A 27,807-nucleotide genomic window follows, 5' to 3' on the forward strand; every position below is an offset into this window, starting at 1 on the left:
GCCTAAGCCTCCGCTTCTGGGAGCCTGGGGTGAGTTCTCTCTTGGTGCAGCGCCTCCACCTATGAGGATCCCAGGTAAGTGGAATTAACTCCTCATAAGAAACAATATGACCATAATAATACAATCAATGTATATTTAACACACTTTACTAACATAGTAATAAAACAATAATACAATTACACACACGTCATAACAATAATAAAGACATAACACAATGATGGTTTCCCTAACATACTGAGGGTGCCCTGGGCACCTGAAACCCTGATGTCCGCAGAACAATTCCCACCCCAAAGTGTGTGAAAGTAGCGCTACCCTCCTGGCTACGTCCAGGGAATTAAGGGAATCCTCTGTTAGCAGCGCCGCATCCATGGTCCCACGATGCGGGGTCTGCAAAACTCCCCTCACGCCTTACAGTTTGCGGTCACGTGCGTCTTGTCCGAAGGCTGCAGCATGGGCGTCCATCCAACAGCACTGTGACGCAGGTTGAAGGTCTGTAAGGGGGAAGAGTCCCTATCTAGGGCCTTCCCTACAATACTGTGCTCAAAAAGTGATCGGGGCCTAACTGGGGCCTTGGGGCAAAGTTCTGGCCTAGTCCATGGGCTTACTAGCTCCCTGGATGCATCCTTCCTCTTTACTGCCTCTCTGATGACTAACTATCACCTCTAGAATTCCGCAGTTCACTGTTCAAAACGGCCGCTTGCATCACTTTGCTGCAAAGCCTTCTGGGACTTGTAGTCTTTTTATCCCCTCCTGAGATGGCCGACGCTCCCTCCAAAAGTGAGGCTGTCATTTTAAAACCTTAATACCGGCAGTGGTGGGTGGGGGCATGTTAAAGGGTAATTGCTTCAATTCTTGGGAACCAAACAAAATACTATAAAGGCTTTTATGCTAGGGGGCCTGAAAAACACTGGGGATAAAGGCTAGGGCAGGGGTTCTAAACACCAGTCCTCAAGACCCCCCCAAACAGGTCAGGTTTTCATGATATCCCTGCTTCAGCCCAGATGGCTCAATCAGTCTCTACTGGGCTGTAGCAGGGATAACCTTAAAACTTACCTGTTTGGGGGGGTCTTGAGGACTGGTTGTGCACCCCTGGCCTAAGTCATTCAGTGCTGTTGGGAACACTTAGAACGTTAACCTCTTATGTACCTATGGGAGCATTTTTAGATGGACGCCTTCTTAAGGGGGAAGCCAATTATTTATATGGGAGAAGGAGGAATTTGTGTCATCTTTTCCCACAACAAAGGCCACACGTTCGCTTAACATCGCATGGTATTTCGGATACTGGATAATACTTTCTCTTAACTGCTGTGACCTGCAAAATCGCTTAATAATATTGTGGCAACTGAGCCTTATTGAAACGCTGTGATTGTGTACTACAGCGCAGTACACTGTATAATACAGACTGCAGGCAGCCGTGTAGCACACAGCGACTTAAATACGGGAACGAATGACATACTAATAGAAAGAATTCATGTTGCATATGTTCAAACTTCTCTTTTAAAGAAGGGGGGGAATAAAAACAGTTCAAATTAAGCAAATGATGGTCTGAAAAGTAGATTTGGTGACTAACCAAGCGAATTCATGTGATTATGTGGCTTGTTACTTATTTGTGTGTGTGCGTATATGCTTTCTTGTTAACCCCTTCCCCGCTGGATGAGCATGTCTGCCAATGCACTGCTACTCCTCCAGCAGCAAAGGGACTAAGCCAGGGGTGCTCAGCTCCTATCCCCAAGACACCTCCAACCCTCACCCCCAACAGGTCAGGTTTTCAGGCTATCCCTGCTTCAGCACAGGTGGCTCAATGGAAGACTGCACCATCTGTGCTGAAGCTGGGATAGCCTGAAAATCTGACCTGTTGGGGTGGGAGGGGTCTTGAAGACAGGAGTGGAGAACCCTTTGGATTAAGCAATTTATCATGGCAAGTAGACCCAGAAAGCACAGAATGAATCTTCTCTTTCTTAGTTTTCAGAGTTTAAAGATCAATTATTCAAGGAGAATATAGGAAATAGAATAAGAGCATTTCGTGGGATTCCTAATTTTAAAACAAGATGACTTCCAGAGATTTGCCCAATTTATCTCAACAGTGGATAAAGTAAGAATTTTTTTATACTTATTTATGCAACAGTGGTCATATATAGATAATGTACCTACTACTATACGTATTTATATATATATTCTCATTATGTCTAAGGTGTATCTTTCTGAAAACACTACATATTAGCAAAAAAAAAGACACGTGATTTTACCTTTTTATCTCATATATTTGTACTTCATTGGACTTATTCCTGTTAGTTTAGATGATCTATCTACAGCTAAAATAGGCGTCCTTTAAAATGCATATTGCACATTTCTAATAATCAAGAGAAAATCACTAAATTATAAATACTGTTGCATAAAGTACTTAGCTGCTAGGTGCTACATTACTTCTGTTTCCCCCCCCCTCTCTGTGGAAATAATCAGGCATTTTCATGAATAAATATGTATTTTTTACAACAGTAGATAACTGCACTGGTGATATATGATGATACAGTTATAACAATATAAGAAATGTGCATTCAGTTTAAGGCGTTTGTGGCCTATTGTCAGTCCTGTAATGGATGTCCTATTATTCACTGTACATTTGTTTGATACATGTACAGTACACAGCAGCATAAAGGACACATCTTGCAACCCTCCTACAATGAGGCAATGTAACCAAAGCTTTTTATCTGTGCTGTGTCTTTGTTAAAATACGTCACTAGTTTCAATGCCCGAAAAATGGTAATTTCAGCGGCTGATAAAAATGGCTCACATGCTAATAAAATGCTCCCAAACATTGCCTGGGCCTACTACCAAAAGAGGAAAATATGGCTTTGTCTCTTCGCACTGATCCTACAGTGCAGCTTATCTTCAATAAGCCCACTGCATACTGTATAAGACCCTCAGCTGGGACTGAGCACTAAGGGCCTCATGCAGAGAGCAGCGCTATTTGAAATCTCGCCATTTTCCGGAGAAAATCGCGCTAAAAACAGCTGAAAATGGCGAGCTAGGGAAAACGCGCCATTTTTTTTTTCTATTTCAAAATCTCGCCGCGCGGCTGGCGAGAAACTACATCTCACCAGTCTGAAAAGTATCCGAATTCAGAAAGGCGCGCTCGCCATCTAGCGGCTGTTTCTGGCGCGATTTTCGTCAATTTTCTCCGCCAAGTAAAGTTGGCAAGAAGCAGGAGCTCGCCGGTTATAGGGAAAAAAAAAATGCGCGATTTTTTTTCCCCTTTCAGCTGCGCGCATCTCCTCATTTACAATTCTCCACATGCAGTAATGCTAAAAATAGCGGATTTCGCCCATTTCTGCATATGGAGAATAAAACTCTCCATTAAACCTACTTTTTATTCCCCTCTCCAATTTTAAAAAGCGCTGCTCTCTGCATAGGCCCCTAAATATCAGTATGATTTTCACAAGTGATTTTATTGCGGCTCTCGCTAATCACTCATTGACTTTACTTTTCTAAACGCCACATCCAGGCCGGATACAGAGAAGACTATTCACATGAGATCCTAAATGGATTATGTGGTCTTGAGCCTGTGAAATTGCCGCCCTGGTCTACTTTTCTGAGATTTCATTTAGGGAACAGAACGACCTTCTGCTCTGAAGACATTTTTACACATGCTGTATCCAAATGGCAAACAAGGGGTTTCGTAGTTTTACCTTAGTGCAGGGGTGCTCAACTCCAGTCCTCAAGCAGCCTCCTCTCTTGTCAGGTTTTCAGGATATCCCTGCTTCAGCACAAGTGGCTCAATCAGTCCCTGCTTCAGCACAGGTGGCTCAATCAGTCCCTGTCTTTGACTGAGCCTCTGATTGAGACACCTGTGCTGAAGCAGGGACTGATTGAGCCATCTGCACTGAAGCAGGGATATCCTGAAAACCTGACCTGTTGAGGGGGCTTGATGACTGGAGTTGAGCACCCCGGCCTTAGTGTTTACAGTAACTTCATGCTCATTCCATCTAAGCATCACAGCTGGCGTTCGTTATATAATATAATCAATAATATTATCTCTTATTTGTATGGTGCCAACATATTCCATAGCGCAGTACAATGTGGGAGGGAGAACAATAACATCATGTGACAAAGGAGTAGATATATGTTCAGACAAAAAGGGAAGGAGGTCCATGCCCAAAGGAACTTGGAATCTATACTAAGTGTGACTGTAAACTGCGAGTGTTGAGTCCGATGTAGTAAAGCGTAGCAGAGGGCGTATTCCACAGTAACACGCTCAGAAATAATGGGGTCTGCGTATCAAAGTCTCCCGGTGGCAAAACTGGAGCAACACGAGGGGAATAAAATGGCACCAGATTCATGAAATGTCGTTTCAAAACGGGAATAATTTTATCTGATAATCTCCAATTTTGCTGCCGGAAAACATCCATAAATAGATCCCTCAAAGAGTGAGGGCACTTCAGAGACATCACGATAGGATATCTGCTCTTGGTACGTGCAGACCTTTCTGCTGTGAATAGTTCCCGCAGTGCTGTCCATTGTTGGTTGGTTTCATTGTTTTGTATACAAATGTTCAGGAGAAGTCTAAATGCTGTGTATTTCCTAGAGAAGTTTAAAAAGTACTCACTAAGCACCCTATTCAACATGATAATACTAATTATTTTATTTCATACAGTATATTGCTTTTCTCCCAATTTGACTGTAGATAGGATTTTGACAGACACAGTCCCTGCCCAGATGAGCTTTCAATCTGTGTTTTTGGTGGCTGAGGCACAAGGAGATAACGTGGCTTGTCCAAGGTCATAAGGAGCTGACGGTGGGAATAGAACCAGGTTCCCCTGTAGTGTCTTTGCTTTCAGTCAGTCTTTACTCATTAAGCTTCTCTTTTAGCCCTGCCGTGATGTCCTCTTCCGCATGCAAGAGAAGAGTGCAGCTCCACTCAGATACATGGGACTAAAATGTTCCCCAGCACTGGGAGACCACTTCACAATAAGTGGCAACTGACCTAAATCTTGTGTTACTCTCAGATTGCCTTGAGACAGTATCCAACTTATTTATCATATATTTAATGCGCACACAGCATTATTGGCTTAAGAAAGTAGTTCTCTTGCCCCGGATGGAAAAAAAAACTTAGGGGCAAAGCTGTTTGGACTGTATTTTAGAAAGATTTAGGCGAAACGTTTGCTGAAGAAATAAGACAAGTCTTTTTCAAATATATTCCACTCTATTTATTTGAAAAGATCGTGGAATTGTAAGATTGTAAATTTTATTTATTTATAAAATATTTTTACCAGGAAGTAATACATTGAGAGTTACCTCTCGTTTTCAAATATGTCCTGGGCACAGAGTAAAACAAATAATACATGGTTACAAATACAGTTACATAAATGAGCAGGGTATACATTATATACAAGACATTGCGTGCACAGTTAAAGAAAATATATATTATGAGCGTATGAAACAGTTATAGACCAGGTTAAAATGTGAGACATTTGAAAGAACTTAAACTGGTGGTGGATGTGAGGGTCTCTGGTAGGTTGTTCCAGTTTTGGGGTGTACGGTAGGAGAAGGAGGAACGGCCGGATACTTTGTTGAGCCTTGGGACCATGAACAGTCTTTGGAGTCAGATCTCAGGTGATAAGTGCTGCAGGTGGTAGGGGTGAGGAGCTTGTTCAGGTAGCTGGGTAGCTTGCCCATGAAGAATTTAAAGGCAAGACAGGAAAGGTGAACTTTGCGCCTAGACTCTAGTGATGACCAATGTAGTTCTTTGAGCATTTCGCAGTGATGTGTGTTGTAGTTACATTGGAGAACAAAATGACAAATTGAATTGTAGAGGGTGTCAAGTTTGCTAAGATGGGTTTGAGGAGCCGAGCCATATACTATGTCTCCATAGTCAATAATTGGCATTAGCATCTGCTGTGCGATACGCTTTCTGACCAGGAGACTAAGGGCCTCATGCAGAGAGCAGCGCTATTTAAAATCTCGCCATTTTCCGGAGAAAATCGTGCAAAAAACAGCTGAAAATGGAGAGGTAGGAAAAACGCGCCATTTTTATTTTTCTATTTGAAAATCTCGCCGCGTGGCTGGCGAGAAACTACATGTCGCCAGTCTGAAAAATATCCGAATTCAGAAAGGCACGCTCGCCATCTAGCGGCTGTTTTTGGCGCGATTTTCTTCAATTTTCTCCGCCAACTAAAGTTGGCAAGAAGCAGGAGCTCGTCGGCTATAGGGAAAAAAAAAAAATGCGCGATTTTTTTTTTTTCCCTTTCAGCTGCGCTCATCTCCTCATTTACAATTCTCCACATGCAGTAATGCTAAAAATAGCGGATTTCGCCCATTTCTGCATATGGAGAATAAAACTCTCCATTAAACCTACTTTTTATTCCCCTCTCCAATTTTAAATAGCGCTGCTCTCTGCATGAGGCCCTTAGGGAGGATTTGTTCCTGTAAAGTACCCCTAGTTTGGCATAGGTCTTGGTTGTCAGGGTATCAATGTGCATCCCGAATGTAAAGGAATACGTAGCGATACTCCGGGTGCAAAAATAACAGCATAGGGGTTCCCGGGCCATAGTATCATCACATAGTATGTAACTATGTAACTATGTAATATCACACTTCCACCACTAATTATTGACAAGCACATCTTGCTCCCATGTGCTAATTGATTTTTTTAACTGAAATATATATTATTGTCTTTTTCTGTTTTAGTACGTTAATCACATACATTTTTTTTTAGGTTTTGTGCAACTAACAGTACTGTAGATCTAATGACTGTATTCGTTAAAATGTATATCTGGATAAGATCTGGCAGTCACATAGAAGTACATTGTGTACCTGACGTATAGAATAAACGGTGAAAAAATGTTTATATGCACCAGGCCTTACTACATGGAAGGTAAAATATTTAGCAATCTGAACAGCTTTTCTGCTGGCAATAAAATAAAAAAAATATAGGTTTTTTTTTGTCGGTTTAAATAATAATAATAACAATAATTTACAAAAAAGAATATTATGAATAGATCTGTGACTAGGAGAATGTGCAGCTCAGTTAATAAAGGAACTGACTCCGATATCTGAGTTTTGAAACAAGGGGGCCTGGTTTAAATCCCAGTGTCAGTTCCTTATGACCTTGGGCAAGTAACTGTATCTCCCTGTGCCTCAGGCACCAAAATCATAGATTGTAAGCCATATGGGGCAGGGACTGTGTCTGTAAAAATTCCTATGTGCTGCGTACAGTGCACTATACTGTTATATTGGGACAAATGCATCATATATTAAATAAAAAGTTATTATTATAATACACAAATGCTACAAAACATTTTCAGCAACAATACATTTGCAGAGCCCCTCGGCACTGTAAGGGTAGTTTAATCCTTCAGCATCTTCACTATTATTCCTTTTTTTGCCCGCACGCTGCTTTCTGCTACACTGACAAAAGTGTACCTGGAAGTCAAGACAGTCCAAGCTGGGGCAGCTAGCGTCAGACAGGGCGCTCTGCCATCTGTCCCACCTGCTGCATTCATATGTCCATCTGGTTACTGCAATAGCTCATAGCAGACTTCAACAGGAGAACAGTCGGCCTGAGAAAACAGGCAGCGTGAATTATTTAGGTTGCTAGTGTAAATAAAGGGAGGCAGGGGCAAAGAGAGAGAAAGAGAAGATATATATATATATATATATATATATATATATATATATATATACATATATACACACGCATTGATTAGAGTGCCTCTATGTGCGTTCGTGCGTGTGTGTGTGTGTGTGTGTGTGCACGACAGCATTTCATTTGCACAAAGATTTAGATGTGTCGATCCTTTATGCAGACTCCTGCTGTTCTCTGCTGTCCTTCAACTGCTTTAAACCATTCGCACTTAGCGGGAAATTCGATGGGAAAGGCCACTTCAGACTATATAGAATGAGCTCCTTATTGTTTACGCGTGCAACGTTTCCACGTAGATCTTAACACCACGAAAGAAAAGCCAGGCTCCTGCTAGTATGTCTCTGCGTTCATTGTCAGTGGGTGGGTGTGCATGTGGTTTTATGTGGTTTCTGCTGCAGGTGGCTGTTTTTACATTTTTTTTTTATAAAGCTACATCAACCTGTGTTGTATTTTCCCATAAAAAAAGCCAGTAACTTTTAGACCAGGAGTGGCCAAATCCAGTCATCAAGAGCTACCAACAGGTCAGGTTTTTTAGGATATGCCTGCTTCAGCACAGGTGGCTCAATCAGTCTCTGCATCAGCACAGGTGGCTCAATCAGAGGCTCAGTCTTTGACTGAGCCTCTGATTGAGCCACCTGTGCTAAAACTGGGATATCCTGAAAACCCAACCTGTTGGTAGCACTTGAGGACTGGAGTTGGCTCTTTGTAGAAATAAAACGGCATTTGTAGCATCTATTTGTGAATCCCCCTTTGCTGCCGCAGACACCAGCAACACATTTGCAAACCCAGCCACGGCCAATCAGAGGTTTGTGCGTGGGAATTAACCCGATTACTCCCGGAGAGGCCAGCAACGATTTACTCTGCGTACATTTAGCGGGGTTTGAATATGTGTGGTAGACAATTAAACACAGAAGCCGAGCGGCAAGAAGATACGTCTTCACTCTGCATGTTTTATTTAACAAAAGTAAACTTGGATCTTCGAAAAAAACCACAAAAAACGCAGAGGCTCAGAGCATGAAATTCTAAGCAGGCAGGGACTGTAAATCATTTCACCAGGAGAAGAGATATTCCAGATTACGGGTGTTTGCTAGAAAAAAAGAAAACCCAGCAAATATTTAGGCGCCTGTATCTTAATTTATTGATAGGGTGTAAACATTTGGAGATATATTTAAAACGTTAGACATTTGTCATTTCTAAAAGAAATACAGTATTCGCCGTGTAAAGCACTATTGAAAATTTGATAGGAAGAATGACAGTTCCAACATTTTTACATGCAATGTTTACCTGCTACATTCACTTATCTCGTCTGCTGCTAATAAAACCTTCAACACATTGATCTGCCATTTTTAGTTTAAAAATTAATAAATAAAAATGCAGCAACAGAATTTGCAAAACTGAAGCTAAAAATATAGCTGAAAACTATACAGTAAGTAAATGCTAAATTCACTTAAAGCGGCAATCCAAGCGACCCGTTTATTTATTTATTCATTCATTTATATATATATATATATATATATATATATATACAGCTCAACCCCGTTATAACGCGATCCGTTACAACGCGAATCCGCTTATAACGCGATGCAAGCGTGGCTCCCAATTTTCGTATTTCTGAATATTTTACAACACGATTATTGATATCTTAAATACTTTATTGTACAATGCATACAGTAGTACATTATTTCTAACGGATCCGCTTATAATGCAATGTGATTCTTTGGACCCCAAGCACAGCGTTATAAGGGGGTTGAGCTGTATATATATATATATATATATATATATATGTATATATGTGTATATATATATATATGAAGCAGGGGTCTCCGGAGCTGAACCCCATTAATTTCAGCTCCAGGGACCCCCTGCTTGCGGAGATACATACCTCCGCAGGGGGTGCCGGTAGCTATGGCTATGTGGTTCATGTAATGGTGGCTTTTCATTCCTTCCGCATCCTGCCGGCCAATAGAAAGCTGCGACATCATCCGGTGCGGGCTCCTTTGGCCCGCACGACCAGGGGCTTTAAACTCCACCGAGATACCCGCACCCCATACGGAGGTAAGTATCTCCGAAAGCAGGGGGTCCCCGGAGCCGAAATCAACGAGATTCAGCTCCCAGAGACCCCCTGCGTTAATACTATGTAACAAAAAGAAAAGAAACAAGACCTCTTGGATAGCTCCTTTAATCCCTAAACACAGCAGAGGGGACGAAGTGAACCCAATCTAACAAGTTGTAATTACATAAAGAGACAAGACAGTCATTCATGTTGCAAAATTGATAATTGCGCTGAGCAGATTGCTTATTTTTTAATTTACTTTTTTATTTTACTACGATAGTAGGATAGGAATCTGATATGTTCGAAAACGTTTACATCTTTATTTTATGGGCAAGGCGTCCTGTCTCTGGGACCGACAAGAAAATCAGCGTTTTACAGGATGAATCCCTTAGAAAGGTGGGTGGGTGCGATGCATTTGTCAGACTGGTTTTAGATCGGCCGGAGAAAGAGACACATCAGCTTGATAACACAGCCGCTTGGCTACTTCTATAAGATTTGCACACATTTCAGATGCAGCCATCAAAAGGGATTTGAGTGGATTGGATTTTTTAAGGTTAGTCCGTGTCAAACCTATTAAATTCAATTCACATGCAAAACCCTTTTTACGTTTCTTTCTTTCTTACTCTTTCTCTCTCTCTCTCTTTTTTTTTTTTTTTAAGCCACTATGGCAGTAGGTATTATTAAGGCAGCGTCCTGTACTTGGGTAGGATATGAACGGAATAGATTACTTTGCAGACACATGGGACTGAACAATGATCCATTTGTTTTCAATAAATACAGAGATGACAGTACATACAGATACATTATTATTCATTTACCCCAGAAAAAAAATCTGTAATTGAGTGTACATGTCATAAAATTGTTTGCAATTTCTACCTAATATTTAAAAATGATATATATATATATATATATATATATATATATATATATATATATATATATATATATATAATGTATATTATATATAATATGTGTGTAATTTATTTTGTAGATGTGCCAATTATTTTTTGAGTTTTTACAGTATATATTCATTTTCATAAAATTATTTTTAATTATAAATTCATCATGGTACAGCTGTAACTAGTTAATGAACTGCTACTTTAGGATTGCATGCATTAAGCCACTCCTACCCCTGATGAAGTCACATGATCCGTGACGAAACGCCTTGGGACTGCCCGTTTTTTTGTTTGTTACGTCATCACGTAAGCGTTTGTTGCGGAGCTTGGAGGTGCCATTCACCGGTTATACTGAATACCACTTCATTATGAGATTTTATCTCGACATGTGCTTTTCCTGACTATCCTTGAGTGTGTGCCTCTCTGGAGTTTTTATTTTATTTTTGTAATAATGTATGTATTTTTGGAACATATGTGTAAAATTTCAGGAAATATAGGCAAAATAACTAATGAATGCTCCTTTTCCTCTAGAAAATGTCATTCCATTACTCGGTCTCAAAGTCTATGCCAATGCTTTTTCATGTCAGAAGGAGGGCATACTTCCAGGTCTTAAATCATTGCACAACTATATATTACTCCGGAATTATTCTCCGGGACCGAAGGAATAGTTTGTTTTATAGGTAAAAATATTGGCCCATGTTTAAAGCACCAATTTTCTTAGTATATTTCAAAAACACGAACAAAGATTTTCTTTTTTTTAAATCCGAAGCATATTGTATTGACAAGCATCATATGTTTAAGGAATGATTCCTAAAATTGACGCTGCGATGAGTTTTAAAGATGGCCATTATTCCTTTAAATCAAGAACCATATTGGAGGTCTCCATGGTTATATTAGTTGTAGGGATTATGGGCAAAGGTTTACATTTAAAGTTGAAGCTACTCCACAATTGGCTCTTCAGACGCTGCATGAGTCAGTATATGTTTGTATGATTGGCTGTAATGGGCATAATTTTCATTGGTTCATGAACCAAGCGAATAAAGGCTAATAATAAAAAATATATATTTTAATGTTGTTATACAAACTAAATAAAAATAAATAAGCTCAAGTTGTTTGCATGATAACATATCTAAGGATGGATATGTCATTTTATACAGTTCTGGCTAAGGCGATAATAATTGTTTCTATTATTTGTGGCACGAGTAAATTTGAAAGCTAAGATTGGGCTGCTCTTAGCTTTCATTCTGAATACAGGTGTGTTATAACATGCAGTAACGTCATCTTTAGACGCTCACTGTGTTATGTCAGATCTGGGAGAAAATAAGATTTATTTCAATATCGCAAAACAAAAAAAAATTCAACTCTGACAGGGAAATTTCACATTTTGTTGTTAATCATTTAAAAAGTAGATGTTACCAGTGGCTTATAGTATATACATGCAGACATATGGAAATATTGTTACAATATAGTAACAACTCAAAGTAGTAGATATCTTCCTTAGGAAATCAGTTATTGCCATATTTTTTTATGTGTATATATATATATATATATATATATATATATATATATATATATATATATATATACAGTATAACAGGGAGAGAAAAAGTGCGTACTACATAGCATAAATCTGGGTAAAATGTATTGGTCCAAAAAATAAAAAAGCCTTGAGATAGGCACACTCACAAGCGGGGCAGATAAAAGCGCACTGTGAGATTAAATCTCATAGTGAAGCGATGGCAAGAAGATCCAATGCCATCCGCATCAGGCGACAGTCGCCTCTCACGTCCCTGCAACTGCAGATCAAGAACCTGTGTGTAGCGGTACAGTCCCGGTATGATGTAGGGGCCAATAGGCAGGGAAAGGCAATAGCTGGTAGCATGGAGTGTGAGACAACTGGAACCTCCGCCAGACTCCAGTATAGTGACGTAACACGCAGGTAATGGGAGAGCCCCCACGCCAGCATCACATATTGTTACACTTATTTTTGGTACACTATGGGGCTTATGCATTAATCTCCGTTAGCGCTGTGCGATCTGCATGGAAAGCCCAGTTGACATGAATGGGGATTTCCATGCAGATCGCACTAACGGAGCTTAATGAATTAGCCCCTATAAGTGGTTATATCCTATTAGCGCTACAATTTATAGTATAAATATATATATTTATTTTTTCAATACCAGGTGGAATCCCTTGTCTCGCGACTGAATGGCATCTACAAGTACATAAGTTCAGCATCTCTCAGTAATACTGTACTGTGTACTTGATGAATTATCATTAATTATCGGTCCAACCCCCATTAAAGTGACTCCAACTGGACCAGTGACTTTGGCAGTTCTTTGGGAGACTAAAGTGCAGAGTCCAGTAAAATGCTGGGAGACACAATAAGAAACTCATCACCTCACTGTGCATTGACACTAGGAAAACGCATGCAAGAACATAACCTTCAGGCCATGTTGTCTGTCAGAAGTCTTTAAGCAAGCAATCCTTCCAAATGTCTGTTTTGTTGCAAAAACGTAACATGAACGTATTATTTAAATAAAACAAAAAATGTCTTCCAAAAAAAATAATATTCTATGAAACTGTATAACGGTCGTCACAGAGTTAATATAGAGCTATGGGGCAAAGTAAACCTACATATACATGGGGCAAAGTAAACCTACATATACATGGGGCAAAGTAAACCTACATATACATGGGGCAAAGTAAACCTACATATACATGGGGCAAAGTAAACCTACATATACAGGGGGCAAAGTAAACCTACATATACATGGGGCAAAGTAAACCTACATATACATGGGGCAAAGTAAACCTACATATACATGGGGCAAAGTAAACCTACATATACATGGGGCAAAGTAAACCTACATATACATGGGGCAAAGTAAACCTACATATACATGGGGCAAAGTAAACCTACATATACATGGGGCAAAGTAAACCTACATATACATGGGGCAAAGTAAACCTACATATACATGGGGCACAGTAAACCTACATATACATGGGGCAAAGTAAACCTACATATACATGGGGCAAAGTAAACATACATATACATGGGGCAAAGTAAACCTACATATACAGGGGGCAAAGTAAACCTACATATACATGGGGCAAAGTAAACCTACATATACATGGGGCCAAAGTAAACCTACATATACATGGGGCAAAGTAAACCTACATATACAGGGGGCAAAGTAAACCTACATATACAGGGGGCAAAGTAAACCTACATATACATGGGGCAAAGTAAACCTACATATACATGGGGCAAAGTAAACCTACATATACATGGGGCAAAGTAAACCTACATATACATGGGGCAAAGTAAACCTACATATACAGGGGTCAAAGTAAACCTACATATACATGGGGCAAAGTAAACCTACATATACATGGGGCAAAGTAAACATACATATACAGGGGGCAAAGTAAACCTACATATACATGGAGCAAAGTAAACCTACATATACATGGGACAAAGTAAACCTACATATACATGGGGCAAAGTAAACCTACATATACATGGGGCAAAGTAAACCTACATATACATGGGACAAAGTAAACCTACATATACATGGGGCAAAGTAAACATACATATACAGGGGGCAAAGTAAACCTACATATACATGGGGCAAAGTAAACCTACATATACATGGGGCAAAGTAAACCTACATATACAGGGGGCAAAGTAAACCTACATATACATGGGGCAAAGTAAACCTACATATACATGGGGCAAAGTAATCCTACATATACATGGGGCAAAGTAAACCTACATATACATGGGGCAAAGTAATCCTACGTATACATGGGTCAAAGTAAACCTACGTATACATGGGGCAAAGTAAACCTACATATACATGGGGCAAAGTAAACCTACATATACATGGGGCAAAGTAAACCTACATATACATGGGGCAAAGTAAACCTACATATACATGGGGCAAAGTAAACCTACATATACATGGGGCAAAGTAAACCTACGTATACATGGGTCAAAGTAAACCTACGTATACATGGGGCAAAGTAAACCTACTTATACATGGGGCAAAGTAAACCTACGTATACATGGGGCAAAGTAAACCTACATTTACATGGGGCAAAGTAAACCTACATATACATGGGTCAAAGTAAACCTACATATACATGGAGCAAAGTAAACCTACATATACATGGGGCAAAGTAAACCTACATATACATGGGGCAAAGTAAACCTACATATACATGGGGCAAAGTAAACCTACATATACATGGTGCAAAGTAAACCTACATATACATGGTGCAAAGTAAACCTACATATACATGGGGCAAAGTAAACCTACATATACATGGGGCAAAGTAAACATACATATACATGGGGCAAAGTAAACCTACATATACAGGGGGCAAAGTAAACCTACATATACAGGGGGCAAAGTAAACCTACATATACAGGGGGCAAAGTAAACCTACATATACATGGGGCAAAGTAAACCTACATATACATGGGGCAAAGTAAACCTACATATACATGGGGCAAAGTAAACCTACGTATACATGGGGCAAAGTAAACCTACGTATACATGGGGCAAAGTAAACCTACGTATACATGGGGCAAAGTAAACCTACTTATACATGGGGCAAAGTAAACCTACATATACATGGGGCAAAGTAAACCTACATATACATGGGGCAAAGTAAACCTACATATACATGGGGAAAAGTAAACCTACATATACATGGGGCAAAGTAAACATACATATACATGGGACAAAGTAAACCTACATATACATGGGGCAAAGTAAACATACATATACATGGGACAAAGTAAACCTACATATACATGGGGCAAAGTAAACATACATATACAGGGGGCAAAGTAAACCTACATATACATGGGGCAAAGTAAACCTACATATACATGGGGCAAAGTAAACCTACGTATACATGGGGCAAAGTAAACCTACGTATACATGGGGCAAAGTAAACCTACGTATACATGGGGCAAAGTAAACCTACATATACATGGGGCAAAGTAAACCTACATATACATGGGGCAAAGTAAACCTACATATACATGGGGCCAAAGTAAACCTACATATACATGGGGCAAAGTAAACCTACGTATACATGGGTCAAAGTAAACCTACATATACATGGGGCAAAGTAAACCTACGTATACATGGGGCAAAGTAAACCTACATTTACATGGGGCAAAGTAAACCTACATATACATGGGGCAAAGTAAACCTACATATACATGGGTCAAAGTAAACCTACATATACATGCGGCAAAGTAAACCTACATATACATGGGGCAAAGTAAACCTACATATACATGGGGCAAAGTAAACCTACATATACATGGGGCAAAGTAAACATACATATACATGGGGCAAAGTAAACCTACATATACATGGGGCAAAGTAAACATACATATACATGGGGCAAAGTAAACCTACATATACAGGGTGCAAAGTAAACCTACATATACAGGGGGCAAAGTAAACCTACATATACAGGGGGCAAAGTAAACCTACATATACATGGGGCAAAGTAAACCTACATATACATGGGGCAAAGTAAACCTACATATACATGGGGCAAAGTAAACCTACGTATACATGGGGCAAAGTAAACCTACGTATACATGGGGCAAAGTAAACCTACGTATACATGGGGCAAAGTAAACCTACATATACATGGGGCAAAGTAAACCTACATATACATGGGGCAAAGTAAACCTACATATACATGGGGCAAAGTAAACCTACATATACATGGGGCAAAGTAAACTTGCATATACATGGGGCAAAGTAAACCTACATATACATGGGACAATGTAAACCTACATATACATGGGGCAAAGTAAACCTACATATACATGGGGCAAAGTAAACCTACATATACATGGGGCAAAGTAAACCTACATATACATGGGGCAAAGTAAACCTACATATACATGGGGCAAAGTAAACCTACATATACATGGGGCAAAGTAAACCTACATATACATGGGGCAAAGTAAACCTACATATACATGGGGTAAAGTAAACCTACTGTACATATACATGGGGCAAAGTAAACATACATATACATGGGGCAAAGTAAACCTACATATATATATGGGGCAAAGTAAACATACATATACATGGGGCAAAGTAAAACCTTCCAGTTGAAGGGTAGGATATTTCTGTCTAGATCAGGGTAGCCAGCTCTAGTCCTCAAGAGCTAATGTACCAACTGGTCAAAGACTGGGCCACTGGTTGTGCCACTTGTGCTGATATCCTGAAAACCTGACCTGTTGTTGGCCCTTGAGGACTGGAGCTGGCTACCCCTGGTTTAGAGTCTCTAATGAGATGCACTGACAAGTGGCACAGCCAATTTCATTGAAGATCAGGTAGCCGTTGTTTCAAGCTCCAGAAACGTAAACTAGAATACAAGATATTTTGGGGCTTGCAACAGTATACAGATTAGAGGTAAGAATGATGTGTCTCGGTTAAATGATTGGAAAAAGGGAATTTTAAAACATGGATCTGGACCTCCCCATTTATAAGAAGAGTATTCTTTTTCCGGAGGCCTTGTATGGGCTCCACCCTCTTGAACCACGATAACAGTATTGTTCTGCTATTTTACATTCTTGAAAAGTATCAATAATTCTTATACACCTAAATATGGCAAATATGACACAAGGCTGTCACAGTGTATGAGCTTTACTCTAAATATATTTTGAAAGTGGTAGATGTTTTATTTCTACGTGGAAGGGCAACGCAAGGCACAACGGATTTGCAATAAATGTAATTTATTATTAGCCAAAAAAACACAACATTTCGACCGTAAACGGTCTTTATCAAGTGAGGCAAAGTGGCACTATAGGTGACATTTATCAGGGGAAATCCTGTTACTGTAAATTTTACAAATGTTATAAGAAAATTGCTTTAACACAGAGGGAAAAATTAAGAGTTTTGCTGGAAATAACGTTCTTTCTTAATTCACTTTAACTGTATAAGAGCTCTATAAGGCCCATACGCACCAAAGGATGCCAAGCTTTGGCACGTCTTAACTCCCGTTCATTTGAATACGAGTTAGGGTGTACTAAAGTGTAACACCTTTTAATGCATATGGGCCTAAATGTCCCTTCTTAAAGCGAAGCAGTGTTGGATAGCAATCTCTTGGCCTTGGCTAGAAATGAATGATCAGTTCAATCTTTAAGCTTTGTGGCTCAGTTTATAAAAAATATACAAGATCTAGTTTTGTTTCTTAGAAGTCAAAAAGTGAATGTATGTTTGACATACAGAGAGCCATTCTTCAGAGTATTTCATATAGCACTGATCAAAGGGCTTACAATCTAATGTGACTGTCCCTCTGGGTCACTGCACATTCCTCTGTGTTAAGGACTCACCATACAGAGTGATGTGTAGTCTTTACGCAACAATACCTGGGTGAGTTACAGTTCTGATATTAACCTGCTCTCAGCTGCAAAATGACACTGAAGATCCTTTTCTAAACATATTCAAGCTATTTTTAAGCAAAGACCACGAGCTAACACGACGGAAATCGCTGTGGCACTTTGAAATGCAGTGATTTGAATATGGGGGGGGGGGGGGGGTTGCCATCTCACATAGTTTCTCAAAAATATAAAACAACGCTAACATTGCAGAGTTGGACTTAGAGTGCTCTTCGACTGAGCCACTGATTGAGCCACCTGTGCTGAAGAGGGAAATCCTGAAAACCCGACCTGTTGGTGGCCCTTGAGGACTGGAGTTTCCCACCCTTGGTTGAGCCAGTGTTCTGTCCGTTTGCTGTTCTGCTTACTCCGTTGTTTTATACCCCACCCCTGTTATTGCTTAAATGGGTGGGGAAGCTGGGACAACCTGGAGCTGAAACGTGCTATTTTCGTCTCTGAAGGCCCCCTGGCATCCAAGATACATCTGTGTAAAGGTAGCACCACTGCTTTCCACTCAACAGGGAATAAAATGGTGGTTTCAAACTCAAGTCCAAGGACCCCCTGCTTCCAACTCATGGTGTAGGAAGTGGACTGCTCCTTCTAAGTCTTTGTTCCAGATATGGCTATTTCCGTATGAGCAGAGCAGATGTAATATGTCATTTGGAGTGTAACAAGTTAAATCCCATTAGTTAAGGGACAATGCCTTTTATTCATACACTTCTTAACTCCTCCTGTCCATTTGCCCACTTGAATGAGGCACTTATCACACTTCCAGGGGTTTTCTCTCTCCCAACTTCAAGAATTATGAAAGCAAAATTCCAATTCTACCTGTCCTCTGTGACAGGCAGACCGAAAATTGTGGCCATTTGGATTAAAAACATATCCATCAGCGGCAGGAGACAGGTTATTATATGTCTTCTTTGAATATATAAAACCCATCAGCTACATGTTAGGAAGCTAAGAATGCCAGCTTTTATATAAATAATTATCCTATTGCTGATGTACTGCACACTGTTGCCATATTTTCTTCCGCTAACAGCATTTTCGGCCTTATAACCTATAACATAAATCATATGCCCTCCTATTAAATAAAACTTGTAGAATAACATTTCCTGGATAGTGCACACTTCACCAATCTTTAGTCTCATTATGTGTTTGGTGGGGACATTTTAAAAGATACTTTTGATAATATGTGTATACACAGAGAGAGAGCAAAAACATGCTTCATTGCGAAACCCATTGTGTTAGAATTTATGGGTATATACAGTACACTAAAGTGTGATAGCCGTGCGTGTGTGTGTGTGTCTTATTTATGTTAAAGTTCCGTTCTCGGATTAATTCTTCTTCTACAAAAAAAAGTACCTTTGTGGAGTAGAAAGTTAATGTTTAAGAAGAACTACTACGTTTTCGGTGTACATTTTGTATATGTCTTTATCTTATCTAGTGATAGAGTGAATTTGGCCACTCTGTGGTTAGACCGTAGCTCAATAATTTGAACTGTATCCTCTTTCTGAATACTTTATTTTACATGGCACCTGACCGTCACCAGTCATCTAGTCTTGATTATCAAGCTGTCCCTTCTTTTAATTGCCTATCATTGTGATTTGAACACAACTAAGCACAGATTCAAGTCAAACCAGGCTTCTGAGTTTGCAACAGCTGCCGAAGGCAGATTAAGATTTGTTTATACTTAATGCAAAAATCCCCCCCTTCCTAAAAAATAATGTCTTTAGTTTATAGACCAGGGAGTCCCTCTGAGTTAATCTGAAGTCCCCTGACCCTTGGTTCCAGAGATACTACTTTTTGTGGTGCCAGTGTTGACACAAAAGGACTACAAATACAGTATGGCAGCAGGATCACAAGTAGAAAGTCGCAATGTCATCACCTTATGTTGCAACTTTCTATTGGCCGCCAGAGTGAGACTAACCCAGCGAACATTTTGTTGTCCCCATAGGTTGGGGGGACACTAATCAGCTCTGGGGGACTGCCCTGTTCAGGTAACTAAACAAAAAACTTTAAAAAAAATAGTGAGGACTGCTGCTTTAAAATGTATAAAGGGACTCTGCACTGCTTTTTTCTGCACCATGGTGGTTTCTTGGAGCATTAGTGGCTCACTCCTACTTTGGGATACCCCTAGATTCTGTAGATGTTTGAAATTATTTATTATACAGATTTTCATAGTTGGGAAAAAGTGGCTACAGCAAGCCAATCACTGAGGGGAAGTCTCTGGAATGCTCTGGTAGAACAAGCCAATCACTGAGGGGAAGTCGCTGGAATGCGCTGGTAGAACAAGCCAATCACTGAGGGGAAGCCTCTGGAATGCACCGGTAGAACAAGCCAATCACTGAGGGGAAGTCGCTGGAATACACTGGTAGAACAAGCCAATCACTGAGGGAAGTCTGGGAAGCACTGGTAGAACTCTTCCAAACATCATCTTGATTAACCCAATGACTAGTAACCATGGGGGAACCAATGAGTGTCTGCAAATCTTGTATTCTACATTTCTTCTGAACCAGTGATCTTCTATCTCGTGGAGTAGGACTGATGTCTTGTATCAGCAAACCATCTAATTTTTATTATATAAAGGAAAATTCAGAGCAGCAAGAAAAACAGTGAGAGTTGCACTACATCTGTATGGGATCCAGTACATAGTTTGCAGCACAAAAGCTCTGTGTTTTCATTCGGTTATATCACTAAGTGATATGTAAGATAGAGTTGTGTGTGACATTAATTCAGTGGTTGCCCAGAACTGCTGTTCCGAGTGAAACTACTCATATTGAACTCTGACGTGTAGTATTATCCACTACGAGAAATGTATAACAATTCCATGCACACAAATCAAATCAAATAAGCTTTATTGGCATGACAGAAAAACATTACAGTATTGCCAAAGCATGACTAACAAGGGGTAGGGTATAAAGGTACAAGGGTAACAGTTACACACAGGGATGTGGGATTTAGTGGGCGTCTCTGTGATAGGTGCTGATATAGCGTGCAGCCAGTCCTGCTGTGGTTTCGTCTTCTACTCCTAGGAGGGTTGCTATGTTCTGGTCCTCTTTTGTAGTGTTAAAGTTCTGGATAAGAGCTGTGAGTTTCTCCAAGTGGGCACTCCTCACTTCAGAGTATTTAGTGCAGCACACAATATATTGAATACTCTGTTCGTTCATAAGACTTGTCCCGAAAAGAAATATCAGCTGCAGATTCACACCTTCACAGCTATAGCGTGTGGCTTTACTAACCAAAAGGGCATTTAGCATTGCTCATTCCCTGTTTCTATCTACACATCAAGTCAGGTCCTATCCTAGCATGCCTTTGCGCTTTTTCAAGCATCATTTCATAAGTCTTTTATATGAGTAAAAAACACAGTGCAAGTCTGTTTGATGTCTCTATGTGTTTGTTTTGCAAACACTGGGTATGATCAGTTTATGGAGTGGCTAATGGGATCATTCCTGCCCTCCAAGCTGCTCTATGATTGGTCACCTTACCCAGATCAGGTTATGGGAATGAAGAAAGGATTTTGTACATAATTTAACATGTATGATTTTAGTCCCATGTTCCCAAAACAGCCACTTAAATACTCTATATAATGCTATTCCCTATCTAACTATTCACAATATCTAAAAAATATATATTTAAAGAAGAAGCTGTGTGTCCCCAAAGATTGTAATCCCCAGGGCTTTATTCTAATGAACGTAGTACTGCATATCGCTAACACCCTAATCTGTTACTGTCATATAGATATTTGAATATAATCAGTGCCATACGCAGCAGGATACAGGTGCAATTATTCTGGAGAGCTTGCAAATCATATAGCATGAATCATTTTTTCTGAAAAGTACCTATTTTTGATCAACATTTCCTGTCTTTAGTTTGCCTATTTATTGCACGGATTTAACGAACGTTCACTTTCACTAAGAGAAAACATTTAATTTGGAATTTCTAGCGGGAGAAGGACAGGTCCCTTCCGAATTCCAGGTTACGGTCTGGTATTTATTTCTCTAATGCAAAAAGGGCGCTTTTTTTTTATCAGCGATACATTTCTAAGCATGAAACACGTCTCCGGAAGCTTCCCAGAAATGCGTCTTGACAACATTCAGTTTTACTCCAAGCCAACTCTAGCCAGGGCTCGTCCTTTCTGGAGAACCACGTTTCTAGAGGTAGTGGGAGAATTAGCATTACAGAAACTAAACCAGATTAAGGCGAATGTGAATTAGATTTGATAACAGATGGTGTAGTGGAAATTAAAGGTTCTTTGCGAATGGAAGCGACAGCAGCTTGCCTCCTCTCTCTGTCTTTCTTTCATGCACTTGATAGACGGGTATAAATCACAACAATCCCGTCCTGACAGCCAATTTCAAGAATTTGATCTGGTTAAAGACATGGCTTTCCTGGCCCGCTCTCCGCAGCCAGCTCTTATATTATCGGCGCACCGTAGCTTGTCATCTTTACAAAAGCAGAGTCACCTGCCTCTCCCTAATGGCATTTTCTCTAATTACAATTTTAGCTCTTTAGTGTGATTACTTTGCAATGCAGACATCTTTTTTTTCAGGCTGGTTCACCGGCGTGTTTCTTTTTCCTTAGTTTTTTTTTTTCATTTCACATTTGCTTCCATTTTTCTTGAGGTGTTTCTGGTAATCTTTGCTCACATAACTGAATTAAATGGTAATCGCACTACGTAGCCACGGCTGTGGATATTCCTTTGAAGTGATAAGGCCTGGTACCTAATGCCATGCAAACTAACCAGCTGAACGTTCAATAGTTATTACTTCTGACATTACATTGAAGTGGATCATAATATTAATGCTGACTTCCGTCAGGGGTGCTCAACTCCAGTCCTCACGCCCCCCTTCGCCCCAAAAGGTCAGGTTTTGAGGATATCCCAGCTTCAGCACAGGTGGCTCAATCAATGAATGAGCCTCCTGTGCTGAAGCACAGACTGATTGAGCCATCTGTGCTGAAGCTGGAATATCGTGAAAACCTGACCTGTTGGGGGGAGGGGGGAGTCCTTGAGGACTGGAGTTGAGCCCCCCTGACTTACATGATGCTGTGTTTGTACACAGAGCTGAAGTTCAGGAAGGATAATGAGCTCTTGTCATGTAGTTGGATGCATCAGGCACATGGAAAGATGTTTCTTTTTTTATAAAGGTCACAGGGAACCCATATTAGATATAAAACCAAGACATAACAATTCAGAGGCCGTTGGCTTACCCTGATTCTGAGTGTAGTGGCACGAAACACATTAGTCCTGGCAGCAATGCCATCCTTCGCCAGGATCCTGCTCATCATTCTTTGCAATAGAGGGACCTCTTTGCCTATTGTACCAGTATATTCTAATTTGGTAATAGTTGTGAAAGTTTTGGTATTTGAACCTAGTGTTATGACTTGAATAATGGTAATAATTGGTAGATATGCCTGATTTTTTTTTTGCAATGAATTTAATGAACTCCGGGTTATAATCCAATGGGTTTTTATTTACACTTGTTTGGTGTTTTATTTACTCAGCTGTATAAAATTATAACTTTTCATTATTATTAGCCCGTTTAAAAGTAGCTGGCTATGCCTCACATGTACCTATAGTGTAATCATCTTTCCAGCCAAATTATTTAACATAATCATTTTCAAGCCCAAAATAGGCCTAGTGTCAGTCAAAAAAGGTTCTTAACTCCTTCATTACCTTTACAATGGGGTTCAAACCTCTTTGGCAGTTAAAGGAGCTTCCCACATAGGAATAATGCCTGTGGTATGTTTAATAGGTTAACACTAGTATTTTGTCTTCAGAGCAGAATTAGATAAGTATTGGTTATTATCAAATTATTTGTAAAAGTCTTTCCTGGAAATGTTTGAACATGATAACCTAGTTTGGGGTGGTACGTACTGTCCCTATCCCTTCCTTATCTGCATTTTATACATCTGATTACATTATAATGTTGGGGGTACAAATAGAACGGATAACCACGCACATTTGAATTTCCCACCCCAACTGAAAGCAACATACAATTTAATCGGGTCACCACAATGAATTCTAAATACCAAAATTGAATCCATCAAACAGAACATTGCTATTTCTTCACCTGTAACGGGGGAAACATGTGGCAACGTCTTCTTAATACCGTGCATATGCTCAGAACTGTGCTGAGGAAGAGGTCTATGAATGCCCCTGTGCAGAAGGAATTAGAACCAATGTACTGAGATAGAGGTGAAATCAGAGGAGAGGAAGACTTTGTTCTGCAACAAGAAAAAAAAGCAGATACTTTGGTAACTGTGTGGATAAAAGGTTAAGAATGACAACTTACTACAGTACAGTGAATTCAAATACAATTAGGCAGTCACTTTGTTTGTCAACTGGAGTTCTCTCTAACATATGCTGAGACTCTACAGCAAAATAGGAGGAGAGGAGGCTGTCTAAAGAAAGAACAGATCTTTCCAAGAGTCAACAAACAGTTGGTGGAAATGATGTTTCCTACTGGCAATCAAATCAAATGTAGTAACAACTCACCGGCGCCCTGCTGCTAGCTGACAGCACGCTGTAACACACTGGGACAAACATTCACTTAAACACTGATTGCAGGGAAACGTCATTTTCCAACTTACAGAGCAGTTATAGGAGAGAGGGAGATAAAAAGGCGAAGAGCTGCTATTTCTCCATGACAACTTTTCCAGCTGCGGTGTTCGGGGCGGCCTGTGACCTCTTCTTCCTTTTTGCATCGTTCTGCTTTTCTTTATGTTTAAATGATAACATGTTTATTTTTTTTTAGTCTTTTGTAAGTAGATTGCCGGCCGAAACCCTTTATTTGATTGTGAAAAACATTTTTTAATACCAGTTTCGGTGGCGCGGTGTGCCGTGTCCACCCTGTCTGCAGTGAGGGGACACGACAGTCACTGCTTTAGATGGGGTTTCTTTGCATTGAATATACCCAGGGGCTGGGGTGTAATAGTATTTGGAGGTACTAACATTTTGTTTTTGCTTTTTTGTTACCTTGATTAAAAGGATTGTGCTTACAGTCTCACTATCAGTAACCTTTAGAATAGTCTCATATATTTTTGGCACAATGGCATGAGAGCGTTACTTGAAATAAATAAAATTATCTGAGATCACCGTGTCAGCCAACATGAAATGTAACAGTTTCACCTGCAGACGGGTACGTCAGTAATGTGTGTTTCCCTGTTAACATTGGGCCTATACACTGCGATCCCCACCAGAGTAGAAATCACGAAGCAGCACTCAGTCAATGATATACATAAAGTGTATTGAACACAGGGGGCACACAAACTCCAACGTTTCGGTCCCAGCAAGAGGACCTCTTCTGCACCACCCTGAAGAAGGTCCTCTTGCTGGGATCGAAACGTTGATGCGTATGGAGAGAGCACCAGACCATTCATTTTCTATCGGAGTGCCAACTGTCCCATTCTATTATATATATATATATTTTAAATATAATAAAGTCGTTTAAAAAATAGAAATGCTATTTACAAAAGCAAACCTTTACCAACGTGTGACTGTATTTTCTTTACCTTTTTATATATTTTATAGGTAAGCATTTATATATCGTATTCTGTATTTCCAGCCATCTCTGTCTTTAGTTACGAGCTAGTATTCCCAAAATATGCACTCTGGCACATTCACATCATTTCTTCTCTTAGCCACAGAGCAGTTGGCACCAGCTGGGATTCACCTGATGCCAGAATAAAATCACTTAAAATAATATACCAGAGATTATCTCACAACAGAGCTCGGGCTAGAAATTGTAGAGCGGATAAGCGCCCCAGAGTGTGTTGTGAGATGTGTCTAGCTTGCTTTGTGAATTAACTAAAATTGGGATTTCAATACAGTAAAGATCTTTGTGGGCTAATTGTAACATTAGAACAAATGTATATCAATACGGCTACAGCAAACAGACATCTGTTTCGTTTAGCTAGAAGCAAATTAACAAATACAAGGAGAAGGGGCACCAGAAATACTGCTGAGTTTAACCTCAAAGTGAATATATATATATATATATATATATCTATATATACATATATATAGATATATATATATAAAATATATAGGTATATACAGGTGTGTGTGTATATATATATATGTGTGAGCCTGTGTGTGTGTGTGTGTGTGTATATATATATATATATACACACACACACACACACACAGGCTCACACACTTGGAAATAATATACAAACACACACACACACACACACACTTCGAAATAACACACAAATATATATATATATATATATGTATATATATATGTATATATATATATATATATATATATATATATATATATATATATATATATATATATATATAACTTGGATTGAATGCCTTGCTAAGGGACCCTTTTTAAAATATTTGTCACTGTGCTATTGATTAAATAGTAACAGTTTGTTTTATACACGTGTGTTTTCCTGTTAGTACATCTCTCCTCGGTAATCAGAATGATAGCCATCACCATGAAATGTCACCCTCAGTTACAAAGTACTATCATAAGAATTGATTTGGTTTTGGCACTGAAGCACTTTTCTGCCAAACTTGGACACACTATAAATGATTAAAATAGGCTTTTCAAGCACATAATCTTTCCATGGAATGCAGATTTCTATTGTACGGGCTGGCGAGATGTCCTGATGGGTTTCACTGTGGATTCAACGTATAAAGACAGTGAACTATGCAAAATACCATATCTATATTTACACAGAGTTATTATTCATTTAATGGCGGTATTGATTTGCTGTTTCTCATACAGATTCCAGCATTCAGTATGACAGGCTTTAGACCATAAACAAGGAATACTTATGTGTGGCTGCAGAGGGCACTGAGAAATGAGAATAGGATAAACTACTGAGAGTAAGCTGGCTGGGCCCTTAACTGTTTCATTCATTGAGGAATCCAGCTGCACTTTGCACTGCAATGTCTTCAAGCAGGGGCGTGCAAAGTATTTTTGGCTGCGTCCCCCCTGTGTGCCATCTCCAGCGCTCGCGCCACCCCTCCCCAGTGACCTGGCGTCAACTGAAGCTGAGGGTCATGTGACCCCGCAGCGTCATTTGACGCGCGTTTCCATGTCAGCACATCATGGCGACGTGACCAGAAGCCGTCTAAATCCCAGTAAGTTGAAGTTGCAGAGACCTTGCGCGGTCCCCCCAGCATTTCATTTAACTGCCCTGGGGAACAGCGTGGGGCCTCTGCAACTGTCCGCCCCCTCCCCCCCCCCGAAAAATCCCCCAGTTTGCGCACCGCTGTCTTAAAGAACCCAACAGAATGAAAAGGATTAAGCAAATCTGAACATGTGTAACAAACTGCGATATCGAGCAAATATTTCCTTTCCATATTAAGGTTCAGTAACTAATAGCGAATCATGCTATAGTGTCACGGTTCTGCCATCCTTCAGAGTGACTCTTTTGGTAGATTAATCAAGCGCCAGTACGGGTTAGAGCAAAGGTTCGCAACTCCAGCCCTGAGGACCACTGACAGTGCAGGTTTCAAGGCTGTCCTCTCATTAGCACAGGTCGCCCAATCATTTTGACAGAGCCACCTGTGCTCCAGCAGGGGTATCCTTAAAACCTGCACTGTTAGGGGTCCTTGAGGACTGGAGTTGAGAACCACTGGGTTACAGCACCCGATCCGGCGTTAACTCTCATTCAAGTCAATGGCATTTATCACCGGATCGCGTGCGCTATCCCGTATTGGTGCTCGATGAATCTGTCCCTTCGTTTCTTTCATGTAGATCTGAAATACACAGTAAATAGGACCCCGCAGCAGCGAAGGGGTTAACTCTGTGAAGCCTTGTTA

At 40.0% G+C, this 27,807-nt stretch overlaps 1 protein-coding gene across 9 annotated transcripts in view; it reads left to right on the forward strand.

The window, feature by feature from the left end:
* ESRRG (estrogen related receptor gamma) overlaps positions 1–27,807 on the forward strand; it is a 768,405-nt gene that overhangs the window by 587,702 nt on the left and 152,896 nt on the right. For 5 of the 9 annotated variants that reach the window (XM_075595600.1, XM_075595602.1, XM_075595603.1 and 2 more), the window contains one exon: positions 1,963–2,092. The exons of the other annotated variants lie outside the window; for them this stretch is intronic. In XM_075595600.1, the coding sequence (XP_075451715.1) occupies positions 2,049–2,092 (44 nt within the window). In that variant the 5' untranslated portion in view covers positions 1,963–2,048. The remainder of the gene's footprint in view (positions 1–1,962; positions 2,093–27,807) is intronic. 9 annotated transcript variants of the gene reach the window in all.

Source organism: Ascaphus truei, chromosome 4 (assembly GCF_040206685.1).
Source record: "Ascaphus truei isolate aAscTru1 chromosome 4, aAscTru1.hap1, whole genome shotgun sequence".
NCBI lineage: Eukaryota > Metazoa > Chordata > Amphibia > Anura > Ascaphidae > Ascaphus > Ascaphus truei.